Genomic DNA, 26,451 nt, shown 5'->3' with positions numbered 1-26,451 from the left:
GGGCCATTACTTATTGATGAAAAAATAAATAATTGTCCCTATTTTTTTTCAGTTGTGATTTGCCTTTACCTAAATAAAAGTAAATACTTTTAAATTTTCAGCTCTGAGTGACATAAAGGTTGTGGTTCAACAAGGACTGTCGACTGCGGAGGGCTTAGCCGTAGACTGGATCGCCGGTAACCTGTACTGGGTGGAGAGCAGTCTTCATCAAATCGAGGTGAACCGGGAGTTTATTTTAATTTGTTATATGGTTATAATCATGATCATGGCCATACGCCTACGTATGTAATTAATTATAATCAGTTGTATCAGTTCATACCAAATCGAAACAATAATTCGCAGGTCGCTCGAGCGGACGGGCAGTACCGTCGCACGCTGATCGCAGGCGACATCGACAGTCCTCGCGCCATAGCAGTCGACCCTAGAAAAGGTAATATTATGTATAAAGAATACACTTTTACCTACTATTTATATGTAACTTTTGTTTGCTTTGTGTAAATTATATTATTCAAATTAAAAAAAGTCATATTTTGGAATAAACGTTGTTCTATAAGGGAAAATAAAACAATTGAGTTTTCAGTTCACTTAACAATCTACTATTTTGCTCATACCATATCAACAGGCGCTAATTATTAGAATAGAATAGAATAGAATAGAATAAGAATTTATTCGCAGTAAAAATCAAACACATAAACAAGAAAAATACACAAGAAAAATAACAGTTTACTACGAAAAGGCTATGGACTCAGCATATGGTGGAAGCAATGACTAAAAGGCCAGTGCTTTCACCGCTGTTTTTCAGCCATAGCCTGTTGTAGCCACAAATGTCACACCTAGCTGATTACAAAATTTGAACTCTCTAGGTCATCTGGAAGTGGGTTAGGTTTTGTATAATATCTATGAGTCAGTCTTAAAAATTGCGATTTTTGGATATTAATATCTACGCAACTGTTTAAACCGTATTTATGAAATTTAAAGTTTTTGTTTATCTTGGGGTTCTCTTTAGATGTAGCAAATTTGGTTTGTTTAAATTAAATAGTTTTCGAGTTATAAGGGGGTGAAAAGTGGCTCCAAATGGTTTGTGTAATATTACACACGGCTGCTGCTCGTCAGTTCTCTTCGCTTGAACTTGGCTTGACACGCTGCCGCGTGTCTAGATGAATTTATTAAAATAATGCATTTAATAAATTGAATGAATTTAATGAAATGAATGAAATAAAAAGAATGAAATTTATGAAGTAAATGAAATGAATGTACGTATAACATGTGTCCAGGCTACCTGTTCTGGAGCGACTGGGAGCAGAGCGCGCCGCGCATCGAGCGCGCGTCGCTGGCGGGCCGCGCGCGCGTGCGCGTCGTGCGGGTGGACGCGCTGGCGGCCGGCGCCTGGCCCAACGGCATCGCGCTCGACCACCGCGCCGAGCGCCTCTACTGGATCGACGCCAGGTGTGTGCGGCTGTAGTTAGGTTGTATGGCAATGTTTCCATTATCTTACATCACTCATGGTAACATTAATACATCATTATGTAAACTTTACAGATCGGACTCGATCCACACGACGACGTACTCGGGGTCGGACCACCGCGAGGTGCTGCGCGGGCACGCGGCGCTGGCGCACCCGTTCGCCATCACGGTGTTCGAGGGCCACGTGTACTGGACCGACTGGCGCAGCAACAGCGTCGTGCGCGCCAACAAGTGGAACGGCTCCGACGTCACTGTTGTGCAGCGCACGCTTACGCAACCCTTCGATCTTAAAGTACGTGCAATTTGAATACTTTCTACCGAAGCTAAAGTCATGAATATAAATGATTGTGTAGTCGGCCATGATCATCTAATGATTACTATCAACAAGATCATCAAGCGACATCGAGGACTTCTACTCCACGGTGACGATCATGGCTATAAAATAATTATGAATGAAATGGAGTGTGATTTACAGGTGATCCACCCGAGCCGGCAGCCGCCGAGCGAGTTCAACCCGTGCGGGGTCAACAACGGCAACTGCTCGCACCTGTGCCTCATCGACACTCCCACCGAGCGAGTGTGCGCCTGTCCGCACCTCATGAAGCTCACTGCCGATAACCAGACTTGTGAAGGTATTCAAGTATACACTCACAGAACAATAAAAACATATAGAAGTGCTATAATCTCATAATTATTATGAAAACCAGTGTCGCCAAACCCACACATTTAAACCGATAGTTATACAGTACACTACAAGTAAACTATGCCTTTGATTGGACAGCTTAATTTGAGTAAAAACTGACTTAGGTTATAAATTCAGCATTTCAATATGTACCCTAACGCACCATGTTACGGTTTATTTTAGTATAACATATCTAGGTATATTAGCTGTTTTGTTTCTCATTGCACAGAAATTCCAAATTCGAAAACATTCAGCTACTCCACAACAGAGGGCGTTAGTTTTCGATAGATATAACTTTGAACCTCAACACATAGAGATAAGGTTGAAATTTGTGTCACTCAACATTAATGACATTAACTTGATATTTATCTGATGCTATGCCCTGAGGGATGTCAGCCTTGTTATCGATATCTCGATATCGATAATTCACAAATAAATATTTTTTGTGTATTTTTTTTTCTTTCTATTATACGAGTATAGTATAATGTGTCACATTTTGGAGTATGTTTATTACTACTAAGTACGTCTTTTTATATTATGATTATTAAATAAAAAACGGAATAGAATAGTACAGGGTGGCACTGAAATACGTTGACAACTTATTTTACGATTTATTTTATTTTTCTTTTACACAGTATAACGGTGACTACTAAATAATAGAAATACAGTATTATTTTAATGTAAATATCTATTTATTTTCATAATAAGCACCTTTAGATTTAATACAAAGGCTTAAACGTTTTCTGAAGTTTTCGACTATTTTCCGTACCTCCTATTCAGATATTTTGTCCCACTCACAAGTAAGTGTTGTCTTCAGCGAGTCTACACTTCTGTGTAAAGTTGCACAGGCCCTCGCCGCTAGAATTGATCATACGCTGAAATCCATTTGATTAAGATCTGGTGTAAATGAAGGCCATTGCTTGGAACTTATATGAACTCTGGGTAATGGTCCATACATCACTACTGCACATTTGAGGCCCTGTGAGATGAAGCAGAGTCCTGTTGAAAAGTCCACAATTGGTCACCGAAGTGCTGCTGGCTCCAAGGAAGAACTACACTCTCCAAAATATCGCGTCGGTATATTTCTTGATTCATTTTCACACCTTTTTTTACGAAAACGAGAGGAGTTTTGCCTGTTGAGCAAATGCCACGCCAAACCATGACTGAATCCGGTTTTTGCCGATGGGGGATAATTGCTGTGGCTCCACGGCGACTAGAAGAGTAAACTCTATCGTTTTGGCGGTTATGAGACTGCTCAATTTGAAAAAAAATTTCATCCGTGAAAAAAATATTTTTCCACGCTTTACCAGCGGAGCGCGTTTTCAGTAAGCGACATCTTTCAAGGCGTATTTTTTTATCTTTATCATCCAACCGCTGCGCTTTTCGCAGCTTGTATGCTGTTAACTTGAGCTCATTTTTAACAACTCGTTGTAACGTTGAATGACTTACACCTAAATCTCGAGCCATTTTTCTTACCGCGGCTTGTGAATTGCGGGTCAATCTTTGTTTGACGATATGTCGAAGCCTAGGTGTCCTCACAGTTATTTTTCTGCCTCTTCCCAGACGGTCACCAAGATGGCCAAGCTCATCCTAGCGTTTAATAGCAGAAGAAACTAACTGCCGACTGATACCGAGAAGTCGCACTATCTCGCACTGCCGCTTACCAGCCTCATATAAGGATATTATTGCACCTCGTTGAGCAGACATAGTAAAAAACGACTAATTTTTAATTTATTCTCTTCACAAATAACGTTAAGTTGGCGCCAAAACATGTGAAAATAATAATTAAAAAACAATAGCAACGCAGCATGTCCCATTTTTGAAATTTATTATTTTGAAGTTTGTCAACGTAATTTAGAACCACCCTGTATTAATCTATATTTATAAAATACAAACAGAAAATATGCATTATTTTAAATCTTGGAACTGCCGTAGGTTTGCTGTATCGGTGGCCTTTGTTAGACTGCTTAGTGCTGTTCGGCATCCAGTTAACTCGTCACGTTGCATTTATCCATTTCTCTTTTAAATTAGCCTCTTTGGGAAATCTATAAATAAATTGGACAAATGAAAGCTAAGGAAAAATAAAATAAAATTTAATATTTATAATGTTTGTCTTTTCTAAAGTATCGATACTGTCGATATGCGCCACAAGCATCACTAAAGCGACATTCGTTTGTTTATTGCAATAATATTCCAGAAATTCTTGTTTGCTGTTCAATCTATAATAGTACTAATTTCTTACGTGTTAAGGTTCATTTTGACTAGATATTTGTATACAATTTTGACAAATTACAAGCGAAGTTATAACATAAAATATTATATGTAAAATAAATAAAAATAAGACTTACCGATGGTATGAAATGCCTCCATTGCTGATATTATTTCGTCTGCTATCATTTTTGCACTCTAATACCGAACAACACGTCCTAATTAATGAATAAATATGGAAAAAAGGTTTGACAGCTGACAACCGACTCGAATATTTTTCTGCGCACAACTGAGAGCAAGTTAGGTGATCTTACCTTACAAGTGACACGTGGGCCACGCCCACATCACACTTCTATCTACTTTACTGTTCTGTGTATACACTATATTATGAACTGCTAGTTTTTATACAGAAATATTACTTAGGGTGCACTCACACACATCAGTCACCGTCAAGTCACCGATGACTGATCGGTGACGGTTTGTGTACGTATCCACAAACACCAGTCGCCGTCATGTTGTTCGTCAGTCACGTCGCCGGTTTGACTGAATCATTGAACACATACATCAGGTTAGTCAGTGATTAGACGTGTGTCACGCTAGAGAACATGTAGCAATTATTGACGGTAGCACGACGCTGACTGAACTGAGACGTGACGGCACCGGGTGAGTGGGGATAAAAGTATGATACATGTATGGAAAGATTATTTGACGTGCCTGACCGGTGACGTCACTGATAGATTTCGTGCCGGCGACTGTCGTGTGGGAACAGAGTCATACTAGAACTATTGATACATATTTTTTTTTAATCCTGTCCGGTGACGTGCCGTGACGGTGACTGATGTGTGTGAGTGCACCCTTATTGTACACGTGTACAGTTATAAAAGTTTTTGAGAATAAATTTTTTCAGAATTTTCAGGATAAATTTTCCAGGTTGCCTCGGTTTGTTCACTGCATTTATTTGAATTTAAATGGTAAACCGATAAGTTTCGGTTTACAGCTCGAAATGAACATATAATATAGATCGACATAGACACAATGAGTGTGATGTGAGTGTGTGTCGTGTTTGCAGCGGAGCAGCTGGTGCTGCTGGTGGGCGGCGCGGGCGCGGTGCGCGGGCTGGCGCTGCGCGGCGGCGCGCCCGTGGCGCCCACGCTGGCCGGCCCGCTGCTCACCACGCCCGCCGCGCTGCAGTGCTACGCGCCGCACCACGCCGTCTACTGGGCCGACACCGACGTCAGTACCACACGACACACGACACATACATCACTTTGCTTTCATTTTACTTTTTACACGACTACCGCAATAGCAGAATTAGATTTTTCGAGTCTTTGTATGTATTATTTATAGTTTTATGGCACGTCTTAGCGCTTCAACGGTTCTCGTTTGTAAGATAGTGCCACTTGGCAAATCTATATAGAAAAAAAAATTGCTACCGAAAGTAAAACCACTCACTTTTTAACTATGTTTATTGCTCCACTCAGAAGAAGAGAAATACAAGTTTATAATTACTATAAATAAACACTTTATAATACACAATAACAGTAAATAACTGGTATAGAAGTAGACGCATTCAATGACGAAGATCGAATGATTTTAAGTTTAAACGTAAATTATAAAAAATTTCGAACTACCCGCTCGGCAAATTTAGTCGCGGTACGCATACAACGCTAATACCTCGACTGCTACGGAATAATAAATATTGTAATTATTCTGTATGAGGATATTGAACGTCTGTCTCTGTGATCTGTGTTACGTTTAAATACGAATATAAATGTGAAATAAAATATTGAAATTCTCGTTTCGAGTTAAATATGCAAATGACAAAATACATAACATAGAATATTATAATAACGCACGTGTGTGGCAGACGAGCGAGATAAAGCGCACGGACGTGCGGGGCGGCGCGGTGGAGGTGGTGGCGGACAGCGGCGTGGCGGCGCCGCGCGCGCTGGCCGTGCAGCCCCGCGCGCGCCTGCTGTACCTGTGCGCGCGGGGTGCGCTGGCGGTGGCCGGCCTGCGCGGCGAGCGCCTGGCGCTGCTGCACGCCGGCCTCGACGTGTCCGCGCTCGCCGCGCACCCCGACTGGTACGCCCGCTCCCCTTCATCATTATAAGTGTTCTACAGTAACAGAACAAAAACATCCGTAGATGTTCATAATTGTATTTATTTCATGTTTAATAACTCAGGCCCCGGTATCACAGACACAATAGAAAATCTATTATATCAGTCATCTACATCTGTCAGCCGTCATATACATCTGACAGCCGTCATATGCATCTGACAGTCGCCATATACATCTAAAGCCGGGTCCCCTGCAACGTGTTATCGTGTTAGCTAACACGATAACATGTTTTGCTAACCGAATAGGGGCGTGGCCTAACAGTTTTGTTAGCAAAATCACAATAACATGTTTGCCGAGACGAATGGATAACATCCCCCGCGTTCGCCTGCGGGGAGGGGAAGGAACGCATTTTATGTTCGCACTCACGAGAAGAAGACGTCCGTCCTAATTTATCTATGGTCCGTCCGCCTATATTCTCTTTGACGTCCGCCATAATTGTGTTGATTTTGTGTGACAATTCTCTTTGTTTTGTTTCTGTTGTGTGTGATGGAGTGGAATAAAGAAAATACTTTGTTTTTTTGAACCTATCATCAATTTTTAGTTCTTGATAAATATTGAAGGAACGAGGTTGCAGGTAGGGTCGGACCCGGAACCTATTTTTATTATTTCTTTGGAGAACTAAATCAACTATTGCTAAAACAACTTCCACGTCTTCTTCGTCGGAACTCATTTTTGAAATGAAATAAAAACAATAACAAAAATAGGCGCAGCGGACGAGCGGTTTTGCAAACATGTTTTGGTAACATGTTTCGATAACATGTTTTGTTAGAAAATTGTCGCTGCGGACCCGGCTTAACAGCCGTCATCTACATCTGACATCCGTCATCTACATCTGACTGCCGTCATATACATCTAACAGCCGTCATCTACATCTGACAGCTGTCATATTCATCTAACAGCCGTCATATTCATCTAACAGCCGTCATTTACATCTGACATCCGTCATCTACATCTGACATCCGTCATAGAATAAATTTTCAGAATATAAATAGAAAATCTATTGTGTCGGGGACCGATCGGGCCGTTCGGGGCTCAATGGGTTAAATAACATAATATTTGAATCCGAATTTTATCAAAGACAATCTAGGTATAGTTTACCTGTTTTAAACTGCAACCGACTAACGTGCGTGTGGAACAGGGGCGACATCTTCTGGGCGGTGCGGCTGGGCGGCGTGGAGCGCATCGAGCGTGCGGCGGGGGACGGCAGCGGCCGCCGCACGCTGCTCGACTCCAACCGCGACGTGCACCTGGCCGGCGTCACCAGTGAGTACACAGCTTTATACTAACACTAATAATTATTTCAACCTATTTTGAAAAACTATAAAAAACTGCTACATTTTTGTAGCAGTTTTGCTACTCTATTTTATTTATCTTTAAGCTTGGATCTATCTTTTATTTATTGTCAACGTTTTAAATCTACACCAATTCGAGAAAAAAATTCAATTGATCCACTGTTTGTAACAAAAATTAAATGCGGATTCGAATTTGTTTCGTAAAATTTTAATTATCTTTTAGGTATGACAATCGACACGGAAAATTCATTACTGTATTGGGTGAACACTGCATCAGCGAGTATTCAGTATATGGACCTTAAAACTGAAAAGGCTACGACGGTTAGTTTCTTAATTATATTCGTTTTAGTATCATTTATGGCCGATTTTTCAATGCTTGGATAAAACTTATCCGTCCAATAAAGTATTACACGATAATATTAAAATGTCACGTAAACTGTCAAATACGGGCAATTAGAATACGTTTTTAAAATGGTAGTTTTATTCATTATTCGACGAATAAGTTTTATCCAAGCATTGAAAAATCGGCCCTTATTGGAATAAAAGGAGAGGGCATTTTTAAATGATTTCAAAAAAGAAGAAGGTAATAAATTCGATTGATTATTTTTTCCTTTATTGCTATTAACTACTTATTGATAAAACGATTTTATTAATTAGAAATTATGAAAATTATGAAATTGGAGAAAAATAACATAATATTGCATAGTTGGCACTGGAGCTGGGCGCCCGGCCCAGCGCGCTGGACGTGTTCGGCGGCGAGCTGCTGTGGGCCGACGGCGCCGCCAGTGCCCTGCGCGCCTGCAACCAGCGCGACTGCAGCCAGCCCAGGGTCATACGGAATAACACTGGTGCCGATATGTTGCTATACTTTTTAGATTTGAGCATGGCAAGATAACTGAATAACTCTTCCAACTTATTTTAATTCCAATCTAAAGCAAATCCGATTCTAATGTTAATTTTGCTATAACGTGATTTTGTTCTCTTGAAAATAATGGTCAATTTTTTTTATACAACTGCTTTGGTTATTATTTATTTTTTAATTGCTTTAATTATCGGCAAGCTATGTATTCGTTTAAAATATGTTTATTTCGCTCGCAGTTATTTTTTAAAAGAATTGTCTGTGTTCGGTTTTAGTTCTGTTTGATTTTAGATCCTTAATTTTATAAACTCCATCCGTTCAGTTTTATAAACCGTCTCATAAATAGTAATGTACGAATGATTGGCACGTACGGCACAGAGGGCGTGATCTCGCTGCGCGTGTACGACGGGCGGCCGGCGGGCGGCGGCGGCGCGTGCGCGCTGCGGGCGGGCCCCGAGCGGTGCGCGCACCTGTGCCTGCCCGCCGGCGCCGCGCGCTCCGCGTGCCGCTGTGCAACGGGCTACCGGCAGCGCGACACGCACTGCACACGTGAGATCATGTTTTGCTTTAAACAACCGACTGATTGAAAAACTGTGTATAAAACCATATGCCAAAATAAAAGTAACCCAAAGTTATAAGTTACGTCCAGAGTGTATAAATGAAAATTTATAACATGTTTTAGCATAATTGTGTTATAAATTGTTATAACAATGTCAAATTCATTTAATATAGTATAGCTAAAATAAAAATGTTATCGTATTTCACAGCTATCGAGCCAGCCCTGATTTACTCGTTGAGTTGGGAATTACGAGGTTTGGCTTTGGAGGGAGCGCAGTTGCGAGACGAGGACGCTACAGTTGCAGACGGCGGAGCGAGCGACGACGCTTTGCCGCCCTTACCGCAGATCTCTTGTGCAGCTGCAATCGACTATTACGCGAGTAAGAAAATTTCCACGTTTTAGATAAATTAATTATGATTTATACTATCGACGATCTTCAGTTTATACTTACTTATGAATTTGAAAAACAAAAGCACACAGTTTGCAATGGCGATAAAACACAATTTGTATGTATTGTACTTTATTCGTGCTCATTCACAATTAGCTTTAATTCGAATAACCGTTCGACAGAGGAAGAATGGATATACTGGGCGGACCCGGAGGCGGGCGCGGTGTGGCGCGTGAAGCGGGACGGCAGCGAGCGGCAGCGCGTGGTGCAGCAGGCCAGCGCGGGCGGCGAGGCGGCGGGCGAGGCGGGCGGTGCGGGGAGCGGGGCGGGCGACGCGCTGGCCGCGCTGGCCGTGGACTGGCTCGCCGGCAACCTGTACTGGTCCGACCCGTCGCGCGCGCTGCTGCTCGTGGCGCGCCTCGACGGCTCGCACCGCTACGTGCTCAAGGACACGGATCCCTTCGCTGTCACTAGTAAGTGTTGTGAAGCTATTGTATTATACAGCTATACAGGGTGTAATCGTTAAGTGTGCACAGGCGATTTTTCCGTAACTATTACAGATATCAAAAAACTTTAAACTGATATCGAAAGTAAAACGAGAAATATCTATAAAATTAACATGAATCCCTCCCATACATTTAGTATGAAATATGAATATCCCATGTACATTTAATATGGAAGATTATAGCTTTTTCTTACTTTATTTGGTTTTCTGCTTTAATTACTTCGCAAATTTGAAGGAAAGTTCATTTAGAAACTTTAAATAATAGTACCTCATTGTATTGAAAAATGAGGACATCACTTCGAAATTCTACCATGGATACAAAATGTATGGGAAATAAAATGTATGGGAGCGTTTAATGTGACATTTTTTTCGTATTTTTAAAAATTTGTTATACTCATTAGGTTAAGTACTTTCGATATCAATTTAAAGTTTTTTGATATCTGCAATAGTAACGGAATAATCGCTTGTGCACACTTAACGATTACACCCTGTATAATATTAATATAAATAAACTATCGCTGTATATAATCAATTTTCACCCTATTTCAAAAAAAAAGAAGAAGATGAAATTTTTAATTCGAAATTTTATCGTTCCGGTTAAATTTAGTCTTTTCTGAAGGCGGACGTAGTCTTTTTAAAATTATGTTTTACTAAATAACTTTTTTCACCCTCTAGCTCTCGCGGTGGACCCGGTGGCAGGCTGGCTGTTCATGTCGGGCGGCGGCTGGATACAACGCACGCGCCTCGACGCGTCCGAGCCGCAGCTGCTCTACAACGGCACCGCTGTGGCGCACATCGCGCTCGATACACAGGTTATCATTATTGCAAAATATAAATATATTGAATAACATGAACAATCGGCATTTGAGTGCCATAGAACCAAAATATCGAATTCATTTTAATATTTGTTTAATAATATGAGTTTTGGTTAGATTTGAAAGAAATAGAAAACATTTTCTTTCTTCTACCCACATTTATATGATATTTATAGAGAGAGTGATTGGAAAGAAAGAGAGAGATGATATCATATTTTCTTACGGACTTACGAGGTCGCTATAATTTTTCAATAATTAAAAATGATTTACTCCTTTATGCTAGGAAATAAATAAAAAAAATGACATGACCCATGTTAATCCAATAAGTATGTCCGTTTGTGGGTCAGAGCGAGATGGTGTACTGGGCGGAGGTGTGGGACGTGTCGGTGTGGGCGGTGCGGTACGCGGGCGGCGCGCGGCGCGAGCTGTGGCGCGGCGCGCCGCTGCACCACCCCGTGGCGCTGGCCGTAAGGGGCCGCACGCTCTACTGGCTAGACACGTTCGTTCGTTTCCTATATAAACATTACTTTATGAAATCATAATCTTATGTTTTTTGTTCTAGTTATTATTTTTTGTAGTAAGTATGTATATGGAAAAAATTACTCTGAATTATATTACATTGTTTTAAGGCTAGGTATCAGAAAACTAAAAATTTTAAGCGATGTATATATATGTTAGAAAAATAAATGTTTGAATTCAATAAAAAAAAATTCACTTCCTATCATCTTCTATACAGTTAAATTCATATTTTGCTTTTAATCAATAACAGAATGTTAGAGCGCGGCAGTATAGTGCAGGCGCCAATTTCGAACCTCAGCGACTACAAGCTACTTGTAGATGGCGTGGGTGACAGCCTAAAGGATTTATTGGTAAGTGTTTTTTTCAAAATTCTTACTCTTTGCTCACTGATAATATTATATAGTCAATTAAATGAATTTATGGCCATTTTTGTTCTTAGTTCCCTCATTTAATTATTATGTACTGTACGAGCAAGCACGTCCAAAGTGCAACAAGGCGCTTTGCTTGCAAATTGTATCCAACATTTTACACTTTATATTAAATTAAAAAAAGTTCATCGTCGACGGGCATTAAGAGTACCTCGCGTGACTCATCCATCCATTATATAGTTATTATATTCAGTTAATTACAAGTTTCTTATATTTTAATAATTCTTTTATTTTACATTTATTAATCATACACACGTACGGGATAGGCCCGTACATTCTGGAGTCACGCGAGGTACTCTTAATGCCCGTCGACGATGAACTTTTTTTAATTTAATATAAAGTGTAAAATGTTGGATACAATTTGCAAGCAAAGCGCCTTGTTGCACTTTGGACGTGCTTGCTCGTACATATACTGAAAAACAGTTGAAGTTGAAATAGCATTGTTAACGTCAGATATGGTCGAGCGCGAACCAGACAGCTACCGACACCAGGAACGGGTGCGCGATGTCGGCGGGGTACGGCGGGTGCGCGGCGCTGTGCCTGCGCGGCGCCGCGCGGGCCCGCTGCGCCTGCCCGCACGGCGAGCTGGCGGCCGACGGGACCACGTGCAAGCGTTAGTGTTATTGCGACAAAGTTCATTGTAAATGTTGAAATGTGGAAGTGACTCGTAGTTTATTTCCACATGGAACACTAAAAAAATGTATTATAATATTTTAATACTTTTAAGTTTAAACCTGGTTTTATAAAATGGATGTATCTTATGATCAGTGAGACAGATATTTTTCATCCCATCCACTAAATGCACCGATTAAGAAGTACTATTTTTTAAAACTGAATAGATATTTCCTACTAAATTTATTGATCTTTAATTTTCTAGCATACGAATCATTCATAATGTATTCGAGGGTGACGAAGATCGACAGCATTCATATAGAAGACGAAAGTAACCTAAATTCGCCGTATCCACCAATTGAAAACATGTAAGTAATAGCTATATAAAACTATACATCTTATATTAATTCTAATATGATGCACGTGTACTTAATTTACTTTCTTATTCAGGACGCTGATGCGCAACGCGATTGCACTGGCCTACGAGTACGACACGCAGACACTTTTCTATTCTGACATCCAACGCGGTTCCATCAACTCCGTGCATTTCAACGGCTCCAATCATGAAGTTCTACTCGATAGTAAGCACTCAATATTCAACTCTATCGTATACAGGGTGTAATGGTTAAGTGTGCACAGGAGTGTTTAATGTAACATTTTTGGATATTTCTCATTTTATTTTTAAAAACTATTATTGCCATTTTACTCAAAAAAACTCCAATACTAATATCAATAAAATAAGTACCTTTACACATCCATACTATTTTAATATTATAAATGCGAAAGTAACTCTGTCTGTCTGTCTGTTACTCAATCACGCCTTAACTACTGAACCAATTTGCATGAAATTTGGTATAGAGATATTTTGATACCCGAGAAAGGACATAGGATAGGTTTTATCCCGGAAATCCCACGGGAACGGGAACTATGCGGGTTTTTCTGCTGACTGCGCGGGCGATGCCGCGGGTGGAAAGCTAGTTACAAATAAAATACATTACATACACTCTTGTTCATTTAATAAGTAACGCGCGAAAAGGAGCTTACGGAGCGCTCTCGATTGCGCTCCTATGAAACAACATTCAGTACATTGCCTACATACGAAATCCAATAAGAGTGAAAGAGAAATTTCGCCACAGTCCTGCGCGTGAAACAAAAGATTTACTATGGAAAAATAGCCATTTTCGGAGCGCCGCTCTCAATCGACGCGACGTTGCGCATCGCATGACAGCAGCAATTGCGCGCGACGTTGCCACTCCTATATTATAAACAAACACTATGAATACGCTCGCGAATGCAAATTCGGGGATTTTCTAATTTTGCTAAATAATAATTGAATTCGTTTTGAAATACTTTATAATTTTTAGTGTTTATATAGACACTACCGCATAGTTCCCGTTCCCGTGGGATTTCCGGGATAAAACCTACCCTATGTGTTAATCCAAGTTACCTTCTATAATATGTGTGCTAAATTTTATTGTAATCGGTTCAGTATATTTGCGTGAAAGAGTAACAAACACACACACACACACACACATCCTCACAAACTTTCGCATTTATAATATTAGTAGGATTAAAACTGCTTTTTACATTATCTCTCTGATTAAGTTTTTTAATTTATCTATCAAATTAAATACTTAATTAAATAAATAATAATATTACCTTCACAATCGCCTAACAACGTATTTTATCATAATTTATCTATAATATTATTTTTTATTGACTTATCGAAATTTTCCTGGCGTATAGAAATTTTCCTGGCTTATAGAATGCTGGCTTATAGAAATTTTCCCGGCGTATAGAAATTTACCTGGCGTATAGAAATTTTCCTGGCTTATAAACATTTTCCTGACTTATACAATTTTTCCTTATCTATATAATTTTTCCTGACTTATACAAATTTTCCCGACGTATAGAAATTTTCCTGACGTATAGAAATTTTCCTGGCTTATAGAAATTTTCCTGGCTTATAAACATTTTCCTGACATACAAATTTTCCTGACGTATAGAAATTTTCCTGACGTATAGAAATTTTCCTGGCTTATAGAAATTTTCCCGACGTATAGAAATTTTCCTGGCGTATAGAAATTTTCCTGACTTATAAACATTTTCCTATCCTAGAAATTTTTCTGACGTATAGAAATTTTCCTGGCTTATAGAAATTTTCCTGGCGTATAGAAATTTTCCTGGCTTATAGAAATTTTCCCGACGTATAGAAATTTTCCTGGCGTATAGAAATTTTCCTGGATTATAAACATTTTCCTATCCTAGAAATTTTTCTGACGTATAGAAATTTTCCGGACTTATGGAAATTTTCCTTTCTTTTGGAAATTTTCCTGGCGTATAGAAATTTTCCTTTCTTATGGAAATTTTCCAGCTTATAGAAATTTTCCCGACTTATGGAAATTTTCCTGACTTATAGAAATTTTTCCTGACTTATCGTAATTTTTCTGTCAATCGAAATTTCCCTAACTATTGTTTAAATCATTTTTCTAATCTTCCTAAAATTGGAAATTTTGACGACTGATAAAAGTAAACCACCCACCTATTCCCACCCACATCCCGTACGCCATGCTCTCTATCCACAGGCTGCGCGTGCGCAGATGGCTCAGTATCTGCATAGCTAGCGAACGTATAAACTCGCCTGGTCGTTGGGCGTTCATGAACAATATCATCATCATCATTTTTATTGAAAATAATATTCATATATTTTTCTTTGCCCGCGGATTCCCCTGATGTTAAATTCGCATTAGTATGAGTCGTTTCACCGCTGTCAAAAGTTACCCATGGCCATGTCACATTAAAACGAATAAACACACTTTCGCATTTATAATATTATGCTAGAGGTCCGCCCCGGCTTCGCCCGTGGCACATATTTCGCAATAAAAGGTAGCCTATGTCCTTTCTGGGGTATCAAAATATCTCCATACCAAATTTCATGCAAATTGGTTCCGTAGTTTAGGCGTGATTGAGTAACAGACAGACATACAGAGTTACTTTCGCATTTATAATATTAGTATGGATTTATAATGTGGTGCTCATTTTTTTTGTAATAAATTATCCTGCTAACGCTATTGTATTTTCGTTGTTTTATTTCAAGTGAACACCCATACAATTTTGTCACGAGCCGCTTCTGATAGTTACGGAACAATCGCATGTGCACACTTAACGATTACACCTGGTATAGTTATAAGGATTATGGCTTAAATCGTAACTGATATTATGTTAGATAGGCACTAATCACTACATAGTATAAAACAAAGTCGCTTTCCCTGTCCCTATGTCCCTATTTCCCTATGTCCCTTTGTACGCTTAAATCTTTGAAACTACGCAACGGATTTTGATGCGGTTTTTTTTAATAGATAGAGTGATTCAAGAGGAAGGTTTATATGTATAATAACATCCATTAATAGTGGAGAAGTACTGTTATTTTGGAGGTTTCTAATGTGATGTCGTAAAAAATTACATTTTCTCCGCTTACATTGCAAACGCAGGCTGAACCCTACGAGTATCAAAATAATGTACTAAGTATTATACACATTGAAAAGGTCTACAGAAAAGTCCGTGATGGTATATGTCTATCTCTTATGGATAACCCACAATAACTTTTTTTTGTCATTTACTTTTTACGACAAATAATGGCTAATTTTCGAAGCGATTTTAACCAATACAGCATTAATCTTTAACTAATTAAATACCTTGAATATATTGTTAATTTAATATAGATCTATATGGCCCTTTACACCGTATGATTTAAGTGAATATTTTCGAAGATATTACAGATTTAAAAATTGCGGGACGTAGCGTTTGCGGCGGTACCGGCCGGCGAAGCCGGAGCGGGCCGCTATATTATTTTTATATACAACGTTCGCAGTTTTTCTGTAGTGTATTTAGTATCAGCATTGCACCCGTGCGAAGCCGGGGCGGGTCGCTAGTTATTATTATAAAAAAAAAATCTATAAAAATGTTTGCAATGTTTTTGCTTAATTGGAATGTGATAAAAACCTAGAACAGCATCATATCTTTTCTATTTGCGCAATGCATTGGTTTTAATTGGTAATTATGAATGTCTGAATTGATGTAATAATGTGCGCGTGTGCAGAGTGCGGCGCCGTAGAGGGCATGGTGTTCGCAGCGCCGACGCGCACGCTGTACTGGGCGTGCTCGTCGTGCGCGGCGCTGCGCGGGGCCGCGCTGGGCCCGCTGCGCGCCGCTCCGCCCGCGCGCCGCGCCGCGCGAGTTCGCAACGTGCTGCAGCTGCGCGACGGAGACCGGCCCAGAGCACTGGACTTTGATCCTTGTGAACAGTGCGTTACTTTTTTTGCTATTGCAACTTAACATCATAATTACGAAAGTAACCGAGTTCATTTATCTGTATGTTTGTTTCTGTTTGTTGTGTATAAATATAAAGCACTATATGATGGTAAAATTTGAAAAAAATATGCACCATACCTTGGCTTTCTTTTTGTCAAGAAAAAAAAACTAAGTATATACATATGAAATAGAGAATAAAAGTAGTAATGGCTGCCACGGTGGTTGAAACGTGAAAGCATTGCATCATATTAAATGGCTTGAGGAATTACTGAAATACAAATTGATTATAGCCGGATATACTACACGAACTGGAACGAGAAGCGGCCGTCGATCTCGCGCGTGCTGGAGAGCGGGCTGGGCGCGCAGGACATCGTGACCACGGAGGTGTCGATGCCCAACGCGCTGGCGCTGGAGCACGCCGCGCGCCTGCTCTACTGGGCCGACGCCCGGCTCGACAAGATCGAGCGCATGCGCTACGATGGCTCACACAGACGGGTGTGTGCTGTGCTTATCTTTTATACATTTAACTTTTAAATATTTCAACTAGAGATTGCTACAGTCAGTCAGCCAACCGTGATTGGTTGCTACATTTGCTATATCTATATCTTTTAGGTATATTTCCGCTTCCATAAACCAATAAATAATAATAAATGAATATATATAAGTATGAATGGCCGTTTGCACGCAGCTAGTGACGCGGTCGCGCACGGAGCACCCGTTCGCGCTGGCGGTGGGCGGCGGGTTCGTGTTCTGGACGGACTGGGCGGCGCACGGCGTGCTGCGCGCCGACCGCCGCGCGGGCGACGTGCGCGTGCTGCGCCGCGACGTGCCGCGCCCCTGCGCCATCGTGCGGGTCGCGCCCGACCACTACCAGTGTACGTCGCTCTAATGTACCAACGAGGGTTTATTGACAACCATTTATTCGTAGTCTCTTATCTACTTTAGATATTTTTTATTTGTTTTACGAGTTACAGCATGTGGACATTTACAGTTTATGAACTAATTAATTGTGGATTTATGTTTTAACGGACGTATGCTCCTATAACATAAAAATATAAACGAAACAACGTGTACAGGCGCGGCGGACCCGTGCGCGGTGATGAACGGCGGGTGCGCGGAGCTGTGCCTCGTGGAGGCGGGCGGGCACGCGGCGTGCGCGTGCGGCGGCGGGCGCGCGCTGGCGCGGGACGGGCGCGCCTGTGCGGCGCCGCGCGCGCCGTGCCCGCCCGCACACTTCGCCTGCGCCGAGGGGCCGTGCCTGCCCGACCCGCTCGTGTGCGACGGCGTGCCGCACTGCAGCCCCGACGCAGACGCTAGCGATGAGGACCTGTACTATTGCTGTGAGTCCAACTGTTCAAAAGTTTGTTTCTCTTACAATCAATGTACTAATGTCATGTTCATTCATTCTTTTTACATCCGTCAAATATGTCACAATGAGTTATTTTATCTGCAAAAGTTATTTATTTGTTAATTTGTAGCTTCCCGCACTTGTCCTGAAGACACGTTAGCGTGCGGTACGGGCGGACGTTGCGTCACCACGTCACGTGTGTGTGACGGCCATCCAGATTGTGATGATGGAGCTGATGAACGAGATTGTGATTGCAACGCCGATCAATACAAGTGAGGATTGTTTAAAGCTGACACGTGCCCACTTTAAACAATGTAGAATTTAGAATGTTGAAGGATTTGGCTTTGCTAATGAGTTTTCTAAAACATAACATTTAGATAATGAAATTATATCATGATGAAACTCAAATCATCGGAGAATAGAGTAGAGGTAGTAGATTCATTTAATTATTATAATTTTTGTGAGATTTCGCTTTTATAAGTGATTTTCATAATAATTAACACCTTCTCTTACCTCATCTTTCTTATAATTGAAATATGTATGTGCAGATGCGACGACGGCACGTGCGTGTCGGTGGCGGCGCGGTGCGACGGCGCGGCGCAGTGCCCCGACGGGTCGGACGAGCGCGGCTGCGGCGCCGACACGTGCGCTCCGGGCGAGCTGCGCTGCGCCACTGCCGCCACCTGCTACCCGCCCGCCGCGCGCTGCGACGGCCACTACGACTGCGCCGACCAGAGCGACGAGACTGACTGTCCCGCTGGTACGAACGTGTTCATTACTATTTATACACACATAAAAAAAGTTAGAAGTAATCTGAATGAATTCATAGAAAAATATGAAGTCATCTAGGTATGTTTAAAACATTGCGTGATTTTTATGAACGTGAAAATCATCTGAAAGTAGTATTGAATCACGATACATATTGTACCTCCCAAATCTAATTAATATGTATTTAAATATTCAATTACTAGCTGAAATAAGGGTCTTCAATCGCATAGTATCGGAGCTAAAAGTATTATGTGATAAGCCAGATCAAAATCTATCGGATCCGATATGTCTCTCATCAGACACGACAGATTAACAATTGTCAATTTTTTCATTACAAAGTTTCATTTTTATATAATTAAGCTAATAGAAAAAGGGAAGTAGTTTCGAAAAAATAAAAGATCAGTCGCAATTTCTTAAAACTTTATTATTGTACTTAAATTATTACCCGAATACACTCGTAACAATGCAATTCGATTGCAGAGACGACAATCAAATCGTCGTCGAGCCAGGAGTCGTTCGACGAGCAGCCGCTGCTGGGCTGCCACGCGGGGCAGTTCCAGTGCGGCGGCGAGCGGCAGAGCGGCGCCGTCGAGTGCATCCCGCTGTCCTGGCTGTGCGACGGCCGCGTCGACTGTACTGATGGCTCTGATGAAACTCCGCAGTGTGGTAATGCATTTATGTGACAAACATAGTACAATAAATAATAGGAATAGAGAAATGCTAAATGAATTCTATAAAAGTGAATTCTATAATAAGAAAAAAGTTTATATTGTTCTTACTTTCGTCGTTGGCCTATTTGATCTGTAGTAGATCATGTATGCAGTTACATTTAAATTATTGTTCTTACTTTTAATAATTGTAATTTATTAAGACGCATAAAACTCATCTTATGTTTACTTATAATCGGATCTACATCTCGCTATGATAAGTATTAATTTAGACATGAATAAATAGAAGATTACGAATACAGGTTGGCATTTTCCTACAATACATTTTTTGTTGTTGAAACTTAAACGATTGGCATGTATTTAATGTTATTTTGTCAGGAAACCGCAACGCGTCCGCGCAGTGCGGGGCGGGCGAGTGGCGGTGCGGGTCGCGCGGGCCGTGCGTGCGGCTGGACGCGCGCTGCTCGGGCGCGCCCGACTGCCCGCGCGGCGAGGACGAGGCGCGCTGCGCCTGCGCGCCCGGCGCCTTCCGCTGCGCGCACTCCGGAGAGTGCTTGAATACGGTACTTACTTGCATAATATAACACAAATTGTTAAATAACTGATAATAAGCTTTTTAATTTGGTATTAAAAGCAGAAAGTTACGTGTATGATTATAATGGCTGGTTCACACTTTGATTAGTGCGAGTGCAGGTGATGAGTAGTACTACGTGTGGACAGCGACTGTTTAGTGCGAGTGTTTAGTAGGCTGTGTAGTAAAGTGAATAGAAGCGTGTTCTATTTTTTTGCGAGTGGACTGCGAGTAGCCACGTCCCGCGCGCCCTCCCTTCCCCCTCACTCGCAGTGTGCCTACCTAAACACGTCTGGACAGGAGTGTTTAGTGTTTAGTGTTTAGCGTAGTGTGTAGCGTCGCGAATTTCACCATTGACCTGCACTCCCACTAATCACCTGCACTCGCAGTTGAATTGGACACTACTCGCACTACACACCTGCACTCGCACTAATCACCTGCACTCGCACTAATCAAAGTGTGAACCAGCCATAAGATAAAGTTAGTACATTACAGTGCATTTCTGTGCAAATTTTTCGATGGTGTGTCCTAACTCCTACGCTATAAATATCAAATACACACACAAATTCGCGAATTATATATTTAAGTCATTCATCCAACTTGTACTTTATGCTACGATTACTTATGTTGAATGTTATGATTCGCATTGTCAGTAAATAATTGACCGTCTTAAAACAGTTAAATAATGTGATTCACAATAAGTTAATGTAAGTATTTTATTTCATTCAGAATTTATACTGCGACGGGGACGCGGACTGCTCGGACGGGTCGGACGAGCCGCCCGGCTGCTCGTCGCGCTCGACGCCCGCGCCGCCCGGCTCGCCCGCGGGCGGTGCCCCCGCCGAGGGCGCGCTGCTGTGCGCGGGCGAGGCGGGCGCGCTGTACTGCGCGGGGCGCTGCGTGCCGCCCGCGCTGCAGTGCGACGGGCGGGACCACTGCTTGGACGGCGGCGGACAGGGCGCCGGCTCCGATGAGGATCCTGTTATGTGCGGTAGGTGTTGTTGTCGTTAAAGCTTGATGTTAGTACTTTTAGAAACGATTAAAGGTTTTATGTAAATAAGCCGCAGTTCGCGACAATACAAATAAAACAATAGTTTTATTCAACACTTCAAAAAAATACTTTATCGAGTTTAAACTAACGATGAACGCTAAGTTTTACATTTATTACATAGGTAATATTTTATAGTCGAGCCAATTTAATAGGCAACATTTGACGTCTATCAATTTTATCTTCGAAGAGAGGCAACCTGCTTAAAAACATCGATTAAAGTGAATTAATCGATACGGACTTCAAACATTTGTCAATCGAACTTGAAACACATTTATTAATTTATGATGATTTTTATGCACAAGTAATCAATGCATTCGATTCTAGATGTCATATTTCGATTTTTAGAGTAACGTCTCTGGTATTTAAAAATTGTGGCGACGTCAGTTCTTTAATTCAGAAATTGTTTATTATGTTTAGAATGGTTTATCAGTAAAATGAAATCTTAAAATTACTTCTATCGGTCATTATTATAATAAATATGTAATCATAATTGAAAAAAGGTAAGCAAATGTGCAGTTCTAACAAAACGAAATATCATATTATGCTATGTCGTCGTTACTAGGTTACATCGTTGAATTTTGTTGAAATGTCAAATGTTGCCTATTAAAATGGCTCTACTATAATTTACAAGACAAATGTGAAAAGTAAATCGTAATAAACATTATTTCAAAATAAATTAACGTCGAACAATGCGTCGAACACATTCGTTCGAATTAGTATTTTACCGATTCCATACGTGGTCATACATGTTTCAAAACACAAACTTTTAATATTATTTCAATTTATCCGGTATAATTAAGACTTAATAGTGATATATATGATCATTATAAATACAAATAGGAATTAACAATATCACGGATACGTGGCACAACTAAAATTTTACCGATACCACCCGTGGCCATTCTCCTTTGCTCATTTATGCAAAGCGAGTATAAATATTTAATATTTATAATTCATAATGTACGTTCAGCATCATACGCGCGCGCGTTCGGTACTGCGGTGCAAGCGGCGGTGTCGAGCCGCGTGTGCTCGCGCAGCGAGTGGCAGTGCGGCAACGGCGCCTGCGTGCCGCACGACGCGCTGTGTGACGGGGTCGACTTCTGTGGAGACTTCACGGACGAGTCGCATTGCAGTGAGTTATTATGTTCATTACTTAATATTTTACTGTATTGTTTTTCAGTGAATATTTTTTCTATGTTTTCGATAAAAAAAGCGTTCTGATTTTTGACTCGTACCATAAATGCGTGAATCGTGTGCAGATATAAACGAATGTGTGGTGAAGAACGGCGGGTGCGCGCACAACTGCACGGACCTGGCGGTGGGGCGCGCGTGCTGGTGCCGCGCGGGCTGGCGCGCCGCCGACAGCGCCTGCGCGGACGTGGACGAGTGCGCGGAGGACCAGCCCTGCGACCATCGCTGCAGGTATACCGACAACCCCGCTCACAATATTGTTCACACGTCAACTTGCAGAAACAAGAGTTCAAATTGAAAAATAAATAAGATTACCTCAAATACGACTTTCTAGCTTACAAAAGTTTAAAAGTATACCACTTTTAAAGTTTTGATTTTATTTTAATAATATACTAGATTTCCGCCAGCGGCGTCGCCCGCGTTTTCAAAGGAAAACCCGCATAGTTCCCGTTCCCGTGGGATTTCCGGGATAAAACCTACCCTATGTGTTAATCCAAGTTACCTTCTATAATATGTGTGCTAAATTTTATTGTAATCGGTTCAGTAGTATTTGCGTGAAAGAGTAACAAACACACGCACACACGCACACAGCCTCACAAACTTTCGCATTTATAATATTAGTAGGATTAAAACTGCTTTTTACATTATCTCTCTGATTAAATTTTTTAATTTATCTATCGAATTAAATACTCAATAATTAAATAAATAATAATATTACCTTCACAATCGCCTAACAACGGCTTAGAGCAATCTTCCGTATCCTCTCCCATCTCACCGAACCGTTGTATTAAGTTCTCTTCTGAATTATTTCTGAGAAACACGAAATATAAGGTTATTTATTATGCATACCATGTTTAAATATAAATTTATAGTTGAATCGTTTCTATCGCCTTAAATACGTATCTTATCATAATTTATCTATAATATGTATTATTTTTTATTGACTTATCGAAATTTTCCTGGCTTATAGAATTTTTTCCTTCTCATGGAAATTTTCCTGGCTTATAACATAAATGGCAATGGCAATAAACATTTTCCTGACGTATACAAATTTTCCTTATCTATACATATAATTTTGCGGCAAAGAGAAATTTTCCTCACGTATAGAAATTTTCGTGGCTTATAGAAATTTTCCAGACGTACTGGACGGACGGACTGACTTATGGAAATTTTCTCTTCTTTTGGAAATTTTCCTGGCGTATAGAAATTTTCCTGGCTTATAGAATGCTGGCTTATGGAAATTTTCCCGACGTATAGAAATTTACCTGGCGTATAGAAATTTTCCTGGCTTATAAACTTTTTCCTGACTTATACAATTTTTCCTTATCTATATATTTTTTCCTGACTTATACAAATTTTCCCGACATATAGAAATTTTCCTTATCTATATAATTTTTCCCGACGTATAGAAATTTTCCTGACGTACAGAAATTTTCCTGGCGTATAGAAATTTTCCTGGCTTATAGAAATTTTCCCGACGTATAGAAATTTTCCTGGCGTATAGAAATTTTTCTGGCTTATAAACATTTTCCTGACTTATACAATTTTTCCTTATGTACATAATTTTGCGGCAAAGAGAAATTTTACTCACGTATAGAAATTTTCCGTTTATAGAAATTTTCCTGGCTTATAGAAATTTTCCTGACGTATAGAAATTTTCCTGGCTTATAGAAATTTTTCCTGACTTATCGTAATTTTTCTGTCAATCGAAATTTCCCTAACTATTGTTTAAATCATTTTTCTAATCTTCCTAAAATTGGAAATTTCGATGACTGATTAAAGTAAACCAATATGTATATAATATACTAAACCACTACGTATATAATAATATTTTATAGAAACACAATTGGAAGCTTCGTCTGTTCGTGCGCTCCGGGATATCGTCTTATGGCGGACGGTGTGAGCTGTGTGCCTATTTCGTGTAAGTTAATTATTAAAGTTTTCACATCTTTATTATTATCTTATTAATCATAATAATTCTTCTACGTAATAAAACATAGATTAATTTTCAATAAAATATTTTTCAATTATTGTTACTTTTTCGAACCAGTTAACCCGTGACGCGTCCTACGTACAGGCGGTTGCTCGTAACTGAAAATGGTACTGTAGCGTCCTGCGTACAACGCCTGTTCATAACGCGGCCAATGACTTTGAAGGTCACCTGTAGTTCTTACAAGTGAATGTTTCCAGTATAAAAAATATTTCTCTATGCCTTAAACATTTATAATTCGAATCGACACGACTCCGAGACAGGCAATAGAGACCAAAACCACAGAATACTCAGTGAAAAAGTGTCTCAACTTTTCAGTGCGGAAGACGCAAAATGGCGCTTTTTTTCTTGTTTGTGAATAATGGAGATTTGTTATTATTCATAGTGAAATACGTTGTGTTAAATGTGTGAAAATATAAGTGAATGTATTTGGCAATCGTGTAGTGATATGAAAACGTGAATATGATCATTTGATGACTCAGCATTATCATGTAAGTGTTAGTATGTAAGCAATTAAAATTAAAACAAAAGAAAATCAATTTTTTATAATTTTATAGAAAAAATATATCGTCATGATTACATTTTTATGCTATAACTAGTTTCTTCCTCTTTCCAAAAATATATCATACATGGCATATAATTATAGAACAATAGGGTAAATAAAATTTTCAAACTCGGTAGTCATAAAAAAGCTAGATTTCGTGAACTCCCTTGACACTATCGGGATCGGTGCCGGCTGTGCGCCGGACGCGTAACGGGTTAAAGTATTTTACTATTTAAATATTCCATTGAAAGAAGTATTGAAATTATGATTTTACTTTATGTAGAGTTTTATAAAAGTCATTTTTTTGTTTGTAGCAATAAAAGCATCGCTAATATTCACGAACCGCTACTACATCCGTCGCACGGCGATCCGCGACGACAACGACAACATCACGGGTGAGGCGAGCACGTCGCTGCTCGTGCACAACCTGACCAACGCGGTCGCACTGGACGCGGAGTGGTCGCAGGGCTGCCTGTACTGGAGTGACGTCACGCGACTGGGCAGCTCCATCAAGCGCGTGTGCCGCCCTGACGAGCTGCGGTCCGCACCTCCGGAGATGCCCGTAGCGCCGAATGCGGCCTCTCGCCTGCCCGCACTGTCGTCTGATGAGTACGCAGTGGTTGCGGGCGCGACGTTGCAGAACCCTGATGGATTGGCGGTCGATTGGGTCGCTGGGAATATTTACTGGTGTGATAAAGGTACATAATTGTGTAGCGGCTTTATATTGTTCGGATAGCTCAATGTAAATACATGATACATGGTGTAATATGCTGACGGTACAATTGACTTATGTAAATTTTGTTTTTGCGTATTATTTTTTGCGATATATACTTATACACTTATACTCATATACAGTTATCTAAAATAGTTTTTGGAAGTCGTAATCGTAATGTTAAATCAATTAGAAGATGTGACTTTCAACGATCATACAATTTTAACGGAAAGGCTTTGAAATTTATTCTGCGAAAACAAACCATTTATAATAATGAACTTTTATTAGTATTATATGCGATTGAAATGATTTTCAACACTGTCTCGTGAGTAATGTGGGTGCGTGCGTGTGAGTGTGTGGTGTGGTTGCAGGCACGGACACGATCGAGGCGGCGCGGCTGGACGGGCGGCACCGGCGCGTGCTGGTGCGCGGCGGGCTGCGCGAGCCGCGCGCGCTGGCGCTGCACCCGCGCGCCGGCCGCCTGTACTGGTCCGACTGGGGCGCGCTGCCGCACATCGCGCGCGCCGCCATGGACGGCTCGGCGCGCGAGCTGCTGCTCAGCGCGGGGCTCGGCTGGCCCAACGCGCTCACCGTCTCGCCCGACTCCGACGAGCTCTACTTCGCCGACGCGCGCGAGGACTACATCGCCGTCGCCGATCTGGACGGCAAGAACGTGCGGATACTCTTCTCTAGGAGTGAGTCGACGTTCGTTTCTTATCAACTTTATTAAATCAATTTATTTAACATGCTTTTTAAACCGAACTTTTGTCAACGAATAAAATTTAAGTTTTATGTTATGTTTTATACTAGCATTACTAAATGAACTATTTTTAACAACCATATC

At 40.7% G+C, this 26,451-nt stretch overlaps 1 protein-coding gene across 1 annotated transcript in view; it reads left to right on the top strand.

The window, feature by feature from the left end:
* LRP1 (LDL receptor protein 1) overlaps positions 1–26,451 on the top strand; it is an 85,074-nt gene that overhangs the window by 37,115 nt on the left and 21,508 nt on the right. Inside the window, exons 29-61 of the mRNA XM_090116421.1 lie at positions 102–217; positions 343–430; positions 1,275–1,446; positions 1,540–1,756; positions 1,940–2,096; positions 5,424–5,587; positions 6,222–6,439; positions 7,615–7,739; positions 7,992–8,089; positions 8,475–8,616; positions 9,006–9,176; positions 9,395–9,565; positions 9,757–10,047; positions 10,755–10,891; positions 11,242–11,393; positions 11,664–11,763; positions 12,295–12,454; positions 12,719–12,821; positions 12,904–13,034; positions 16,553–16,757; positions 17,055–17,259; positions 17,453–17,639; positions 17,841–18,104; positions 18,243–18,384; positions 18,661–18,872; positions 19,361–19,546; positions 19,927–20,111; positions 20,849–21,110; positions 22,141–22,302; positions 22,430–22,592; positions 24,200–24,282; positions 25,210–25,593; positions 25,979–26,302. Coding sequence (XP_089972547.1) covers positions 102–217; positions 343–430; positions 1,275–1,446; positions 1,540–1,756; positions 1,940–2,096; positions 5,424–5,587; positions 6,222–6,439; positions 7,615–7,739; positions 7,992–8,089; positions 8,475–8,616; positions 9,006–9,176; positions 9,395–9,565; positions 9,757–10,047; positions 10,755–10,891; positions 11,242–11,393; positions 11,664–11,763; positions 12,295–12,454; positions 12,719–12,821; positions 12,904–13,034; positions 16,553–16,757; positions 17,055–17,259; positions 17,453–17,639; positions 17,841–18,104; positions 18,243–18,384; positions 18,661–18,872; positions 19,361–19,546; positions 19,927–20,111; positions 20,849–21,110; positions 22,141–22,302; positions 22,430–22,592; positions 24,200–24,282; positions 25,210–25,593; positions 25,979–26,302 — 5,877 coding nt within the window. The remainder of the gene's footprint in view (positions 1–101; positions 218–342; positions 431–1,274; positions 1,447–1,539; positions 1,757–1,939; positions 2,097–5,423; positions 5,588–6,221; positions 6,440–7,614; positions 7,740–7,991; positions 8,090–8,474; positions 8,617–9,005; positions 9,177–9,394; positions 9,566–9,756; positions 10,048–10,754; positions 10,892–11,241; positions 11,394–11,663; positions 11,764–12,294; positions 12,455–12,718; positions 12,822–12,903; positions 13,035–16,552; positions 16,758–17,054; positions 17,260–17,452; positions 17,640–17,840; positions 18,105–18,242; positions 18,385–18,660; positions 18,873–19,360; positions 19,547–19,926; positions 20,112–20,848; positions 21,111–22,140; positions 22,303–22,429; positions 22,593–24,199; positions 24,283–25,209; positions 25,594–25,978; positions 26,303–26,451) is intronic.

Source organism: Colias eurytheme, chromosome 25 (assembly GCF_061535395.1).
Source record: "Colias eurytheme isolate Ceu_HAF_F1 chromosome 25, ilColEury1 Martin Lab GWU primary, whole genome shotgun sequence".
NCBI lineage: Eukaryota > Metazoa > Arthropoda > Insecta > Lepidoptera > Pieridae > Colias > Colias eurytheme.
The sequence above is the reverse complement of the archived record's forward strand: the minus strand, read 5'-3'. Positions and strand labels throughout refer to the sequence as shown.